Consider the following 15,629-nt stretch of genomic DNA (forward strand, 5'->3'; position numbering starts at 1 on the left):
TCTTTAATTTACAATGATGTTTCTGGCCACCTGGTAAATTTAAGTCCAATATTCACTCTCCTTTTAGCTCTGTTTTGGTCTCCACCAACTCCTGAGGGAAATACCTGGCGCTTAAGCTGCTAAACGCTCCTCTAACTTCACCAGCTAGTAACTGTTTCTGTCTGCCATTCGGTAGTTTACAGTGGATTTTTAGAGCTTTTATGCTGAACAAAATGACACCAGACAGTGATGAGAGTGAACCAAAACAGAAAAGTTTCAGGTGAGCAGCTACACAATGAGCTGAAACTCGCTATAAAGCTCCATAAAGCCGAAGGGAGCTGCAGATTCAGCTGATAATTCTCTGGAGGTTCATCGAGCGACTCCTTTCACATTACACATCGTTTTCACATTTGTCATTTGATACACCCATCCATCATCTATAACGCTTATCCTTACTGGGTCAGGGGTTCACAACACAGAGAGGCCAGTGGGTTCACCCTCTTGCTGTGAGCCGACAGTGCTAGCCACTGCACCACTGTGCCGTGTTCTGAAGGGTGGAAATAATAGATGAGAAATTTAATGAGAATTTTGAAAATATAAATAAATTGTAAAATTTGTAGTTTAATTAAATCTGTTGTTAATTTGTTATTTGTATTTGAAATTCATATGGTGCATCAACATTCAATCCAGGGACATATATATCTTATCTATTTGGATATATATCTGTTCATTTTCAAGTAAAAGAAATCACTAAAAAACACCCATCCATTTTTATTTCTTACAGTTAAACAAATATGATTCCACATGTCTACTGAACCACAGCTTTTTGGTGGTTGAACTTAATGTATCTTTACAAGGTTATAAGTATTTTGTACTAACAGTAGTAACAGTAGCACATACTGTACACACCTGCACATCCTTAAAATAACCACATATATGACTGCCAGTCAATTTACACCACTTTGTAAATGCCGACATCAGTCTTTCTTTGGTTAATAATTGTATTAGACAGGAACACTGATAAGGTTTATATGCACTCTAAATTGTTTAACAATTACACTGCAGAATAAACGTGTCATGATACAAGGATACTACTACGTTATTAAGTAGGTTTACACGTACAAGGAATTTGCTTTGGTATTTTGGTGCAAAACAATAAACATAGTAGAAATGTTCATGATTACTCTATATGCATGATTCAGCATTTGAATTTCAAGTCTGAGAGAACATGAACCAAATGTGCCTGTACAGATTGAAATGATATGCATCTGATATCTCAAGGACTGGAGAAGGCGTGGCCTGATGGTTAAGATAAGCCATGATGGAAAATGTGTTCCCTCTGACTGTAGAATATTTAATTCTTTCTGGCTAACAAACGGACACAAAAAAAATTTATTATCACATTTTAATGCTTCGGATATGCTTGTTGGCCATCGGTAAAATCTTGCCGTTTTAAGAGTCGAGAAGGTTGCACCTTTTTCTGCTTAAACTTGCTGACATTACATAATACAAAACAGACAGTAATGAGCTGCTGATAACTGCAGTTTAGGTGCCATAGGTCACAATAAATACCTCAGTGCCCCTTCCCAGCACACAGTAAGGGTAAAGGATTCGGAGAGAGACAGTCCACAGAGACGGACGTTTGCATGAGAAAGGACACAGCCCATTGATTGTTTGAGTCCAGTGAAGTTTACAAGAAGCCACGATGAAGCTGAAGTTACCAAACCCTGGACTGGATGACCGGATCCCCTCTCATGGGGACCTGGAGAGGATGGAGAAGGAGGAGGCTGGAGACAGGCCCAAATGGGACAACAAAGCCCAGTATCTGCTCACCTGTGTGGGCTTCTGTGTGGGACTTGGCAACGTCTGGAGGTTCCCTTACCTGTGTCAAAGCCATGGAGGAGGTAAAGGATCTATGTATCTGTTTTCAGTAGTTGAGGAGGATTTTTGCAAAACTCAGTCAGTCGATCTTTGGTCAAAATTAAACCTGGTACATAACCATAACATCCATAATTATAGTGGATATAACACTTAAACTGACACATTTGAAACTTTTTAAAACCTTTTAATAAAGAACTCTTTAAAATAAGCATCTTTTCTCAAAATTGTGGGTAACTTGTGTTTGGCAAAACTCATTTAGTGTATGTTTTAAAGTGCTACAACCTGCAGAGATACAGTATTTGTAGCAGTGCACACAGTTTTATCACACGTTTTTTCTCTTGAGATCACTTTGCTCTCTAACAAGCTTAAAAATGATAGGAATGCCTGAGACGTTAAAAGTTTTAAATCAATCAATGAATCCTTAGATAATAGCTTATCAACTTGAACATTTTAATTAACTTCAGCTGGCAATTTGGTACATTTTGAAAATACTGGAATTACTTACTTCTTTTTTACTTTCTCAAACTATAATGCTATATATAAATAGATATAAATAGTACCCAATGTAGCTCACCTGGTAGAGCAAGCGATGTACCATGGTCGAGACCCCCGCTTCCTGTCTATCTTCAGCTGCACAAATAAAAGCAAAAAAGCTCCCACAAAAAATAGTACCCATTATGGGTTTTTTTAAAAAGTACAATGCTTTTTACAGTTTATGGGTGTCTTTATGGGAACAGCAATGTGATTTAAGTCTACTGCTGAATATTTACTCACCATCATAAAGTGCTGATTGAAGTGAATCCCTCACCATATTGTCAACTCATTATGATGATGTGAATGTTGTACCTCTAGGAGCGTTTATGATCCCATTCCTTATCCTGCTGGTCCTGGAGGGAATCCCACTGCTACACCTGGAGTTTGCCATTGGTCAGCGCCTGAGGAAGGGCAGTGTGGGAGTGTGGGGTTCAATCAACCCATACCTGAAGGGAGTTGGTGGGTAAAAAAAAAAATTCACAATAGGTTGTGTGCTGTTTGTTTTAGCCATGCTAGTGGCATGGGCTCCAGGGATGGTAATAATGTCAGTCTGTAGGTGAGCCGGTTAGTCCGCCACTTTCACTTTAAGTCCCAACTGAAATATCTAAACAATTATTTGATGGATTCACATTAAATTTTATACAGACATTCATGGTCCCCAGAGGATGAATCCCATACTGACTTTTCCTCTATCACCACCATGAAGTTCACTTTTGTGGTTTTATGTAAGATTTCTCAACTACTATTAGATGAATTACCATAAACCTTTTTACAGCATGCATGTCCCCCATAGGATGAACTGTTAGCACTTTGGTGATCCCTTAACTTTTCATCAAGTCAAAATTTTGTCCAATACTTTGGTTTATGACCAAATACCTACAAAACTAATAACATTCCCATCAGCCTCAGCTATACTTTGTTTAGTGCTACTTAGCAAATGTTAACATGCTAAACTAAGATGGTGAACACAGCTGCTAGCATTGGCCATAGACTCTTAACTATGACTTGACACTAAAAAAAAATATTACCACAAGACTAATTGTTTAATTTTGTTACAGGTGTTGCATCCTTGCTTGTCTCATTTTTGGTGGGCATGTACTACAACACCATCATGGCCTGGATCATGTGGTATCTCTTCAACTCCTTTCAGGATCCTCTACCTTGGAGCCAATGTCCTCTCAATGCTAACAGGACAGGTATGCCTTCAAATATCAAGATGACAGTCAGATAGGCTCTAATAAACCCACATATGCTGTTCATTCATCTTCTGTACAGTCTGTGATAACATTTCTTTCCAAGGTTGCTGACATCCTGCTCTTAACTATATGATCCTAAGCTTGCTATCTCTTTATCTGGCCTTATCTGTCCAATGCAGGTCTAGTGGAGGAGTGTGCTCGGAGTAGCACTGTCGACTACTTCTGGTACAGAGAGACTCTGAACACCTCAACAGCTATTGATGAGTCTGGAGGTCTGCAGTGGTGGATGGTGTTAGCCCTGGTAGCTGCCTGGACTCTGCTCTATGTTTGCTGCATCCGAGGCATTGAGACCACTGGAAAGGTCTGAAAGTCACATTACACCTAATCTAATGTGGAAGGGATGTTTGTTCAAATGTCTTTGGCTCATTTTGTCATTCTCTCATTTCTCAGGCTGTCTACATCACCTCCACTCTGCCGTATCTGGTCCTCACTATCTTCCTCATCAGAGGACTGACTCTGAAAGGCTCTGTAGAGGGAATTAAGTTTCTCTTCACACCAGATGTAAGCAATGATGTAACACATCAACCAACACGTGTCAGTTAAATTAATTTTGTGCACACTTTTTAAAGCTATAGTTCAACATTTTCTTTCTTACTGAGAGTTAGATGAGAAGATCTATACCACCCTTATGTGTGTCCATTAAATAGAAGGTACAGCCAGCAGGCAGTTAACTTAGCTAAGCAATAACTTTCTGAAGTCTTGTCGTCACTGTGAGGTGAGAAAGAGGTTCATGTTCCCACACATAAACCTCTGTAAAACAACAACTTTTAGTTTTTACCCTTCCATTTTTGCATAGATTAAATAAACAAGTGGTGCTTGTAGGCGGACTTTGTTACCTTCAGACAGAGCTGTTTCCCCATTTCCGGTATTTATACTAAACTAAGCTAACCAGCTGCTGGCTGTAGCCTTATATTTACCGGATAGCGGAGTGGTATCAATCTTGTCATCTAACTCTTGGAGAGAAAGCAAATAAGCATGTTTTCAAAAATGTCAAACCAAGCCTTTATATTTGCTGTTCTGAACATCTAGTGTCTTCAGGTGCACACAACGTGTTGCGTTTTACATTTATGATACAGAAACTGCATCAATTACTTTTGAAATGCAAATGATAAACTGGGCTGTAGTTAGAATAAACAGAGATAACCACTATGGCTGAAAGTTTGCAAAGTTGCATTTGAATTGAAGATTTATTGAATAGTCTAAGATAAATTGGCTGATAATGAAAGTTCTAACACATACTGCCAACATGAAAAATGTCAATACATTTTCATTAATGATCCAAGCAATTACAAGCCAGGAGTACAATAGGAAGTAATTTGCATAGGAATCTCAGCTCAGTTTTATTGTTAACATAGCCTAATCTAATTTCTATACTCTTTTAGGTGAATGAGTTAATGAATCCATCGACCTGGTTGGATGCAGGTGCTCAAGTTTTCTACTCCTTCTCCTTAGCTTTTGGAGGTCTTATCTCTTTCTCCAGTTACAACTCTATTCAGTGAGTAACTGAACTGCACAGTATCACATTGCACTGTCTTTTGAACAGTTCTCCTCACATGATCATAATTTCCTTGTAGCAACAACTGTGAGCAGGATGCTGTTCTCATCTCTATCATCAATGGATGCACCTCAGTGTACTCCGCAACGGTTATCTACTCCATCATCGGCTTTAGGGCCACACAAAAATATGACGACTGCACGGGAGAGTGAGTTTCAAATTGCACAAAAGTATCTTAAAAAACAAAGTAATTGGGGTTCTCTCATATCAGACTGAACTCATCTCTCTGTGCTTTTTTGCAGCAACATCTTGAAGCTGATGAATGCCTTCAACTATCCTGAAAACAACATCACGGAAAGCAACTACAATGAAGTTTTGACCCACCTCAACCAGACAAATCCAGATATCATTCAAGGATTGCAACTACAGACCTGTGACATGCAGGTTTTTCTAAGTCAGGTCAGTAGATATCATTTGGATATTATACCACTGTTTTTAATTCATTTATTGTTAACAATTTAGCTGGTGTTTGAAATATCTGGTGTATAATCCATTTAGGGAGTGGAGGGAACAGGTCTGGCCTTCATCGTGTTCACAGAAGCCATCATCAAGATGCCCTTTTCTCCTCTCTGGGCTGTCCTCTTCTTCGTCATGCTCTTCTGCCTCGGCCTCTCAACTATGTTTGGCAACATCGAGGGAGTGGTGGTTCCATTGCAGGACCTCAACCTGCTGCCCCGAACTTGGCCCAAAGAAGTTTTCTGTGGTAATTTTCTGAATCCCCTGTTAAATATAAAATACGTTTTCACGTCAGGATTAGAACATTTGATCTAGAGATATGAGCGTAACCTCTTTTTTGTATTGTTTTTCCAGGTCTGACTTGCTTAATCTCTTTCGCTTTTGGGCTCATATTTTCACTGCGCTCTGGAAACTACTGGCTAGCTCTTTTTGACAACTTTGCTGGCTCTATCCCCCTGCTGGTCATTGGATTCTGTGAAATGTTCTCTGTTATCTACATCTATGGCATAGATAGGTGAGTCTATCCATGAAGTGATTATTGGTGTGTCCAAGGTAATGGCTTTTTAGCCACGCTAGTGGCTTTGTGTTTAGTGCTAATTAACAAATGTTAACATGCTAAACTAACATGGTAAACATTATACCTGCTAAATATCAGGATGTTAGCATTTCCACTGAGAGCATATTAGCATGCTGACGTTAGCATTTAGCTCAAAGCACCAATGTGCTGAAATACAGTCTCACAGAGCTGCTAGCATGGCTTTAGTCTCTTAGTCTTGTTATCGTCATACATGCATGAGGCAGAGACAGTTGCTGGACAGGCCAATGAGGGTGTCCGATACTCAGAGAGGGAGTGTGTAATACAGTTGAAACAATGGAAGGAAATAACATTGTATTCTGACCTTGGAACAGAGATAGTTAGAAGTTATAAAAATGTGTACAATGTGCAAGATATTGCACTATGTTAGCTGTTATGTTAGCTGTCCCCACCTTTCCAGTCTTTCTGTTATGTGAGGACAGTTGCTGGACAGGCCAATGAGGGTGTCCGATACTCAGCGAGGGAGTGCGTAATACAGTTGAAACAATGGAAGGAAATAACATTGTATTCTGACCTTGGAACAGAGATAGTTAGAAGTTATATAAATGTGTACAATGTGCAAGATATTGCACTATGTTAGCTGTTGTGTTAGCTGTCCCCACCTTTCCAGTCTTTCTGTTATGTGAGGACAGTTGCTGGACAGGCCAATGAGGGTGTCCGATACTCAGCGAGGGAGTGCGTAATACAGTTGAAACAATGGAAGGAAATAACATTGTATTCTGACCTTGGAACAGAGATAGTTAGAAGTTATATAAATGTGTACAATGTGCAAGATATTGCACTATGTTAGCTGTTGTGTTAGCTGTCCCCACCTTTCCAGTCTTTCTGTTATGTGAGGACTCAAGGTTAGGTTTTAAACTAGAGTGGAGTTTATTTCCTTGAAGGCCCGTGCAGCATCAACATGTTGAACACACACAGGCTGCTTTATTTACTGTATCTAATAAAAGTACAAGGTTGTCTTTTATGGATGCTTTCATACACACTCAGCTGATATTATGTCTCTCTCTTATTGCTTCCAAACAGGTTTAACAAGGACATTGAATTTATGATCGGCCACAAGCCCAATATTTTCTGGCAGGTGACATGGAGGGTGGTTAGTCCACTCATTATGATCGTCATCTTGGTGTTCTACTTTGTAACCCAAGTCAGCAAGAGTCTCACCTATTTGGTCTGGGACCAGGAGGCAGTAAGTGTGCTCATCACAATAGTTTAAGCCTAAAGACCTTTTTAGATGTAATGATGATGTTAAAATGTTTCTATTACTGATGGTGGTAGAAATCCACTAGGAGAAATTCACCACTGAATACTTTTTCTTATCATTAATGATGGTTATAAAACAAAACGTTGTCATTTCTTGTGTGTCGTCTTGTGTGCTGTAAATTGTAACATTCTCCTTGACTCTGGCCATAGGAAAGCTTCCCCACCCTCGAAGCGCGTCCGTTTCCTTCCTGGATCTACGTCATCATCTTCATCCTGGCTGGAATTCCCAGTTTAGCCATCCCAGTGGTTGCCATCTTCAAATTCTTCCAGAGGAAATGCTGCAAGCAGAAGGACTGTAGTAACGAAATAGTGGACACTATCTCTGCCAAAATACAAATGAGTAACAAAATTAAGTTTTAGATAGCTTTTACTTTGAATATTTAATAACAAAATGAAAATGGACTTGTTTTATTGTTGTTTGCATATTATGCTCATGCCTTTTTTCTTCGTCATACCATGCACAGTGACTGAAGACCGCACTAGTGACTACTGACTTTTATCTGTAAAAAGTTTCATTAAATTTATTAATTTAAAGTATTTTCTGAAATAATGTGATTTTGGAGAGAGTAATTGTTATTGCTTTACGTGCTGCTGTGTCATGTTTCACATGTAAGTATATGTTGTACATCAAAGGAATAGTTGGACATTTTGGGTAATGCGCTTATTCGCTTTCATGCCGAGAGTTAGATAAGACAATTGATACTACTCTTATGTGTATGTGCTAAATATGAAGCTACAGCCAGCAGCCGGTTATCTTAGCATAGAGACTGGAAACAAAGGACAGCTAGCCTGGCTATGTTCAAAGGTAACAAAATCCACCTACCAGCACCTCTAAACCATGCTTATTAACACATTATATCTGGTTTGTTTAATCTGTACAAAAACCACAGAGTAAAAATCCCAATTTGTGGCTGAGCCAGGCTAGCTGCTTTCCCCTGTTTCCACTCTTTATGCCAAGCACAGACATGAGTGGTATCAATCTCATCTAACTCTCTGTTTCCAAAAATGTCTAACTATTCTTTTGATATTGTAAGTTTAGTACATGCCTGTGTCTAGTATACAAAATAATGTTTTATATTAATATTTTGTAAAAAATCTTCAATAGAGGAGATCATTCTTGTTAAAACTTTTGACATACTGTAAGCACACTTTCATAACAAATCAATGAGTATGATCTCTTCTCACCTCTGTGTGACAAAGGAGGCCATCCAGTGATTAAACTTAATTTTAGGTTAAGGTTTAAGTTTTAATTGGCCTGGCCATGAAATGTTGTACATTTGACACTTAATTATTAAAATGAATGACTGAATGGCTATATAAAGACAAAAGTACAGATTGTGCACTGGTTAATCTGTAGCCTGCAACAGATAAAGTAAAAGATCATAAACTTGTTTCAACATTGCTGAGTGCTCTTATGTGGACATTGATACGTATACACTAACCCCTCACTAATGCTTCAACTGTAGTAGACACTACGTCTCTGCCTCAGTGCATATGTGGTCGCCATGAGACTTGTACTTCCTAACCCAGGACTGGATCTCCGGATCCCTAAACATGAGGATCTGGAGAGGATGGCAAAGGAGGAGGCTGGGGACAGGCCCAAGTGGGACAACAAAGCCCAGTACATCCTAACCTGTGTGGGCTTCTGCATTGGGCTTGGTAATGTGTGGCGATTCCCTTACTTGTGTCAAAGTCATGGAGGAGGTAAGCTCAGACAAAAAGGGTAAAATGGACATCTGTGGTTAAGTTGTTGAATGAGTGTTTGACAGATTTAAGTATGGTTGAGATCCCGAGGAATGAATTTATGTTGATCTTATGGGAATTTATGGCATTTTTATGCTGCCTTTTAGAAATTATTTTCTCTGAGGGACATTTTGGAGTGCAGAAGGCCAAAGTTATTGCCCAATATCTACACTGTGAACATAACCATTTCACTTTAAATAATATCACTGGTCCTTAGGTTACCTAAGGTTAAAAGGAAAGTTAAATATATCACTCATTTCCAGCTATAAGAGAGTGGCATGAAATCCCCATCAAGTTATATTAATGATTCTCAAGTCTATGAGGTCTTCTGAGGTAATGGCTAACCTTTGGCATGACATATGAGCTACATGCAGAGTCCCTTGGGTCAGCTGTATATGGGTTAAGTTGAAACTGAATGCTAAGAATGCTATGCATTCATACTACATACATTATGTGTGTGTTTTGTGCAGACTGAGCCACAGGGGATGGGACAGATTTCAAAGGCATGCATGTTTTAAGTATAATCTGTTGTTTTTCTGTGACTTGTTAACTAGAGGGTTCAAGCACATACAGTAAAAGCCACTCTCCTTGTCATCAGTAACAGTAATGTGACAATACAGATGGATACTAAACAACACCAATGTCACATTTTAGTCTTTAGTGTTTTGAAATTTTATTTTTTATGTATGAAGAAAAACTTCACTAAATTGCATTAAAACATCTTTAAATAACAAAAGTCATAAACTTTGTCTATCACAGCATTATAAAACAACAAATCTGTAACTGTAAGTGTTTACTGTTGTTAATATCTAACTGCTATTAATTAGTTATCAGCAAGGTTAAAAAAAAACCCCAAACATTTTAATGTACAGTACATGCCATATTTCAACCCTGCCAACGTCCCAGCAGGCCATATTGTGTTGTTGTCTGCAACACAAATCTACTTAAAATGCATAAAACCTCGAAATGCAGAAAGATAATTAGTGACATGAGTCACAGTCCTAAGTAGTGGACCGACCAACAGACCAACATTGCCATCCCTAGAGCCAATACTTTTCAGCCATATCGCTAGCATGGCTGAAAAGTATTAGAATTACCACAACCCCAAAGAAAAGAGGAAACCAAGTTGATACTCACTGTGCACCCAAAGAGATGAGAATATGTCATGGGACTTATTACCACTTATCACATACATTTTCCAGGTGCCTTTTTGATTCCCTACCTGATCCTGCTGGTGCTGGAAGGAATGCCTCTCTTGCTGCTGGAGTTTGCCATTGGCCAGCGTCTCAGGAAAGGCAGCGTGGGAGTGTGGAGGGCCATCAGCCCTTATCTGACTGGTGTTGGTAAGTAAAAAAAAAGGCTCTGGAACACAACAAAAGAGAAAAAAAATTGGCTCTGGCACCGCAGCAATACAAAAGTCATTAGTGAGTATCTGGCTTCCTGTGACTGTGATGTCACAGTTAATGGTGCTGTTCCTCAGGTATTGCCTCCATGCTGGTGTCCTTTTTGGTTGGACTGTACTACAACACCTTAATAGCCTGGATCATGTGGTATCTCTTCAATTCCTTTCAAGACCCGCTTCCTTGGACCCAGTGTCCTCTCAATGACAATGGGACAGGTATTTGAAAATACACACATTTTCATCCCAGACACATGCACACCAAAGCACCCAAATTGCATCATTGTTTATGTATATACTCTTGCCCCTTCAGGATTTGTACCAGAGTGTCAACAGAGCTCCACTGTGGATTATTACTTTTACAGAGTGACTCTGAATAGTTCGGCCTCCATATCTGAGTCTGGGGGAATCCACTGGCCCATAGTAGTCTGCCTGGTAGCTGCCTGGACCGTCATCGCTATCTGCTGCATAAGGGGCATCAGCACTTCAGGCAAGGTTTGTCGGACCTTCAGTCAACTGACCGTTTGATAAGCCTACCTTAGTTACTGTTGCTACGCCTGTCAAACTTTCCATTCTCGCAAAGTACATTTACAATGATAACAGGGTTATCATTGTAAATGTTACAGATTTACTAGCCTACTCGAAACAATGGGTCCTTTATTTCAGACAGTGGTGGATAAAAGCAGGTTTCTCAATTCTACCCGGAGACCGTTGATTTTTTCGGTTCGTCGCTATATACATAATGCATGACGTGCTAAAAGACTGAGGTTAAAGCTGAATGTCCCAGGCAAAACATCAGCAATTCGTGATCCATGTAGAAGACGTGTAGAAAAAAAGAAACAGCAGCGTACTTGTGTCACTGTGTAGAGCTATTTTGTTTTGTTCTAACATACATATGTTTAGCTGCTTAGCTTACACACATGGACAAGCAAGACAGAGGTCAGATTCATGCTTTATTCCTCATGTTTTCAAACACTACATTTCACTTTTAACATTATAAGAATGTTCTCAGAGAACGAGCTTGGGCAGGGTATCTGGAGTGTAAACTTCCCCAAATCCAATAGAGACAGAGCTGCTAACGTTACCCCACACTGATATAATAGTATCCAGGACGAGTTTCTGCACAGTAGCGAAATACTACACAGTGAATGTGCTAGTCGTGAACAGGGATTTTTTTTAATAATTATTTTTTACAAAACCTGTAACCCCACAAAATAATGTAGTATAAAATGCCCCATGCTTTGGAAGTAATGCTCAGTTACTGCTGTAGGTAAGCTAGTTAACTGGACATGCTAATGTTTGAAGCGTATGTTAGAGCAGATAAACACACAAGAATCCATTCCTTACACTGCTCTTGTATTTTTGGTTTTAGAGAGGTAAAGAGTATCGCTCTTTCTATAGCCCCATGCACTCCACTTAAACATACAGAGAAATTCAAAGCTTGACAGGCTTCTGGTCCTAGTTACAGTTGCTATGCTATGATTGGACAATAGATTTTTTTGGGAACGGGTTTAGCAAATGGTCAATTATGAGACATTACTGAAAAAACTTCAATATAAATGTCCATTATCATTTATTCTTTTTTTTCTTGTCACGACCTCAGGCGGTATACGTCACAGCCATCCTGCCTTACATAGTGCTGGCCGTCTTCCTGATCCGAGGACTGACTCTTAAAGGCGCCCTGAGTGGAATAAAGTTCCTCTTCACACCAGACGTATGTTTCAAATCTAGATTTTAAAAAAGTTATATCTCATAGCTCAAAGCCGCATCACAATGTATACCTCGCTCATGCAGGTGGACGAGTTGATTAAACCAACAACTTGGCTGGATGCAGGTGCCCAGGTCTTTTATTCCTTTGGTTTGGCGTGGGGAGGCCTCATCTCCTTCTCAAGCTACAATCCTGTTCAGTAAGAGACATTAAGAAGACCTGTGGTGTTTTTTCATTTTGCTCACTTTGATTGAAAAAAATAGAGTAGCCATTCTCAGACCCAAAGTCAACATGTGTTTTGGTTCTGTTGCTTATTTTCTTTCCCCAAGCAACAACTGCGTGCAAGATGCTGTGATCCTGTCGGCCGTAACTGGCTTCACCTCAGTCTATGCTGCCACAGTCACCTACACCATCATTGGCTTCAGGGCCACAGAGCAATATGACAACTGTATCAGTGAGTGAGTACAGTTCATTTTTCAATCATGATAATCTGACAAAGACAAAAATGTTGATTTTCTATCTATAACTCAAACTCTGAAATTATATGGCCTATGTGTATATATGTCAGATCTCAATACATTACCCAAATGCCCATATGTAAATTGAAAGACTAACTGGTTGCTGTTATCATTCCTCCTGGGAGGGTATTTACCAGAGTAACAGTCTTTTAGCCACACTAGCATGGTGACTATAGGGATGATAGTGTTGGTTGGTCAGTTGGTCCAACACTTTGGTCCAGACTGAAATATCTCAGCAACTATGGATTGACATAACATTTTGTACAGATATCCACAGTCCCCAAAGAGTGATCCTCTGACAACTCCTCTAGCACCACTAACAGGTTGACATTAGTGGCCTCAGTGAAATGTCTTGACAACTATTGGATGTATTTCTGTGACATTTGGTACAGTTATTCATGTTCCCCACAGGATAATTGCATGAACTCGGTGTGGTGTGTATACAGTATACTTTGGTTTATGACCAAATACATATTTTGCCCCTAGAAACATCATGACATTATCAAATGCATTTGACCTTCCTGAAGACAGCATCACTACAAGCAACTACGAGGCAGCCTTTAATCACTTCAACAGCTCCTCTCCTGATATTGTTCTTGGATTGGACATCAAAACCTGTGACATGCACAAACTTCTCAGTGAGGTGACTATATTGATGAAAATCTATCAAGTCCCACGTTATTTGTATTCTTTTCTCCTACCTGCATTGCGACTAATGAGTGTGTTTTTGCAGGGAGTGGAGGGAACAGGTCTGGCCTTCATTGTGTTCACAGAAGCCATCACCAAGATGCCTGGTTCTCCAATCTGGTCTGTCCTCTTTTTCACCATGCTCGTCTGCTTGGGACTCTCAACCCTGTTTGGCAACATTGAGGGAGTGGTGGTCCCACTGAAAGACTTGAATGTATTCCCTAAAAACTGGCCCCATGAAGCACAAACTGGTAACTTGGTTTTAAAAAATCAACTCAAACAATTCCGCAGCTTTTCATCTCCCAAATGAAACATCTTTAGTGTTTGTCTCTGAGTTCTGTTTTAACACAAGCTTGTTCTTGTGCACGTGTGTTTCAGGAGTAACATGTGTTGTCGCCTTCGTCATCTCCCTGTTGTTTGCGCAGCATTCAGGGATTTATTGGGTAGATCTCTTTGACAACTTTGCTGGATCTGTTCCACTTCTGACCATCGGATTGTTTGAGATGATAGCTGTTGTTTACATCTATGGCATAGACAGGTGAGTGCTTATTCAAACTATGTTCAAACACATTGTCCTTTTTGCTTTACATCTTAATATTTGATGCAAAATCACCATACAGTATTAGCAGCATCCTGCTGTGCCAGTTACTGAGCAAAATGTTATGGAGACAGCAGACCTATTTAAGTCCTGTGTAACATATGACATGACATATTTCAAAACTTTTCAAAACAAATTAAGATCCTCTTGTGTGGCAGATTCAATAAGGACTTGGAGTTCATGGTCGGACGTAAGCCCTCCATCTTCTGGCAGGTTTCATGGAGGTTCATCAGTCCTCTCATCGTTCTGGTTATTTTAGTTTTCTACCTGGTGACACAAGCCCAAGAAGAGCTCACCTATTTGGTCTGGGATCCCAACTCTGTAAGCACACAAGCTCTGTGATCAGCTAATATATCATCCTAAGCATCCCCACTTTATGTTGCCTTTTTCTCTAATGTTCCCTCATTGCAAAATACACAAATTATATGGCATGCTAAACATTTTAATGTAAATGTTGTTCCTCTGTGGTATAGCATAGACTAATCAACGTGTCAGTAGTTAACCATATTTCAGCAAAGTTCAGCCATTGCATACCAAATACGCTAATCATACTGTTTTGTGGTTTACAGGAGGGGTTCCCGTCGCTGGCACCAGTTCTGTACCCTTCATGGATCAACGTGATCATCTTTCTTTTGGCAGGAGTCCCCAGTCTGGCAGTGCCTGTGTATGCATTATGTAGACTGGTCTTTGTTTGCTGCAAGAAAAAAAACAGATCCAGAGAAAAAATTAGCCAAATTTCTTAAACTGTTTAAAAGTCATATACTTTACATTTCAGTTTACAACAAAATGCAAGATTTTTTGCATTTTGTTGTGTTAGAATTTTCTTTAAATACTGATGTTTTCTGGGTGCACTTCAGTAAAGTACTCTATATTTCTGCTCATATTTTGTGCAAATTCATTTCTGCTGTATCAATATGCTATGCTTACTCATCACACTAATTAGCCTGTTAATGTGGTTTGTTGTTGTATTGGACCTTTCTAAATTTAGAGATAAGACAGCACACTGTTTTCCACCCATCCAGGTTTTATACCTGTTTATCCTTGCCATTTAAATAATTTTTCTCTCTGTGAAAAATAATTTTGCCTATATAAATACAGTATCTACAAATATGTAAAAATGTCTACCCAACAAAAGATAAACAATATAGCAAATACAGTGGTGTGAAAAAGTCTTTACCCCCTTCCTGATTTCTTTTTTTTTTTGCATGTTTTCACACTTAAATGTTTCAGATCATCAAACAAATTTAAATATTAGTCAAAGATAACACAAGTAAACACAAAATGCAGTTTTTGAATGAAGGTTGATATTATTAAGGGAAAACAAAATCCAAACCTACATGCCCCTGTGTGAAATAGTGATTGCCCCCTAAACCTAATAACCCTGGGGTCTCTGAATAGCTGAAGAAGAACAAAATGACTTTGGAGTGGCCTAGTCAAAGTCCTGACCTGAATCCTATTGA

General features: G+C 39.3%; 2 protein-coding genes across 2 annotated transcripts; both read left to right on the forward strand.

Moving 5' to 3' along the window:
- Positions 1-1,546: 1,546 nt before the first annotated feature.
- On the forward strand, positions 1,547-8,913 carry LOC122864158 (sodium-dependent neutral amino acid transporter B(0)AT1-like). The gene is made up of 12 exons (XM_044171318.1): positions 1,547-1,883; positions 2,713-2,853; positions 3,453-3,590; positions 3,770-3,951; positions 4,041-4,151; positions 5,033-5,145; positions 5,225-5,353; positions 5,448-5,604; positions 5,704-5,908; positions 6,016-6,175; positions 7,280-7,442; positions 7,667-8,913. Exons 1-12 carry the CDS (start codon positions 1,685-1,687, stop codon positions 7,874-7,876), a joined length of 1,908 nt encoding a protein of 635 aa, XP_044027253.1. The 5' UTR covers positions 1,547-1,684; the 3' UTR covers positions 7,877-8,913.
- Positions 8,914-9,019: 106 nt separating this feature from the next.
- On the forward strand, positions 9,020-15,050 carry LOC122864159 (sodium-dependent neutral amino acid transporter B(0)AT1-like). Its single transcript, XM_044171319.1, has 12 exons — positions 9,020-9,220; positions 10,462-10,602; positions 10,740-10,877; positions 10,972-11,153; positions 12,262-12,372; positions 12,453-12,565; positions 12,696-12,824; positions 13,371-13,527; positions 13,618-13,822; positions 13,950-14,109; positions 14,328-14,490; positions 14,739-15,050. Exons 1-12 carry the CDS (start codon positions 9,022-9,024, stop codon positions 14,910-14,912), a joined length of 1,872 nt encoding a protein of 623 aa, XP_044027254.1. The 5' UTR covers positions 9,020-9,021; the 3' UTR covers positions 14,913-15,050.
- The last annotated feature ends 579 nt before the right edge of the window (positions 15,051-15,629 follow it).

Source organism: Siniperca chuatsi, linkage group LG17 (assembly GCF_020085105.1).
Source record: "Siniperca chuatsi isolate FFG_IHB_CAS linkage group LG17, ASM2008510v1, whole genome shotgun sequence".
Lineage (NCBI taxonomy): Eukaryota > Metazoa > Chordata > Actinopteri > Centrarchiformes > Sinipercidae > Siniperca > Siniperca chuatsi.

What these genes read in the sequence shown, in the direction of transcription:
- LOC122864158 (XM_044171318.1), top strand. Translation starts at nt 1,685, where the DNA reads ATGAAGCTGAAGTTACCAAACCCTGGACTGGATGACCGGATCCCCTCT. An exon ending in TATGACGACTGCACGGGAGA is followed by an intron (nt 5,354 to 5,447) that starts GTGAGTTTCAAA and finishes GCTTTTTTGCAG; the next exon opens with CAACATCTTGAAGCTGATGA. An exon ending in TGCAGGTTTTTCTAAGTCAG is followed by an intron (nt 5,605 to 5,703) that starts GTCAGTAGATAT and finishes TAATCCATTTAG; the next exon opens with GGAGTGGAGGGAACAGGTCT.
- LOC122864159 (XM_044171319.1), top strand. Translation starts at nt 9,022, where the DNA reads ATGAGACTTGTACTTCCTAACCCAGGACTGGATCTCCGGATCCCTAAA. An exon ending in GCCCCATGAAGCACAAACTG is followed by an intron (nt 13,823 to 13,949) that starts GTAACTTGGTTT and finishes CGTGTGTTTCAG; the next exon opens with GAGTAACATGTGTTGTCGCC. An exon ending in TACATCTATGGCATAGACAG is followed by an intron (nt 14,110 to 14,327) that starts GTGAGTGCTTAT and finishes CTTGTGTGGCAG; the next exon opens with ATTCAATAAGGACTTGGAGT.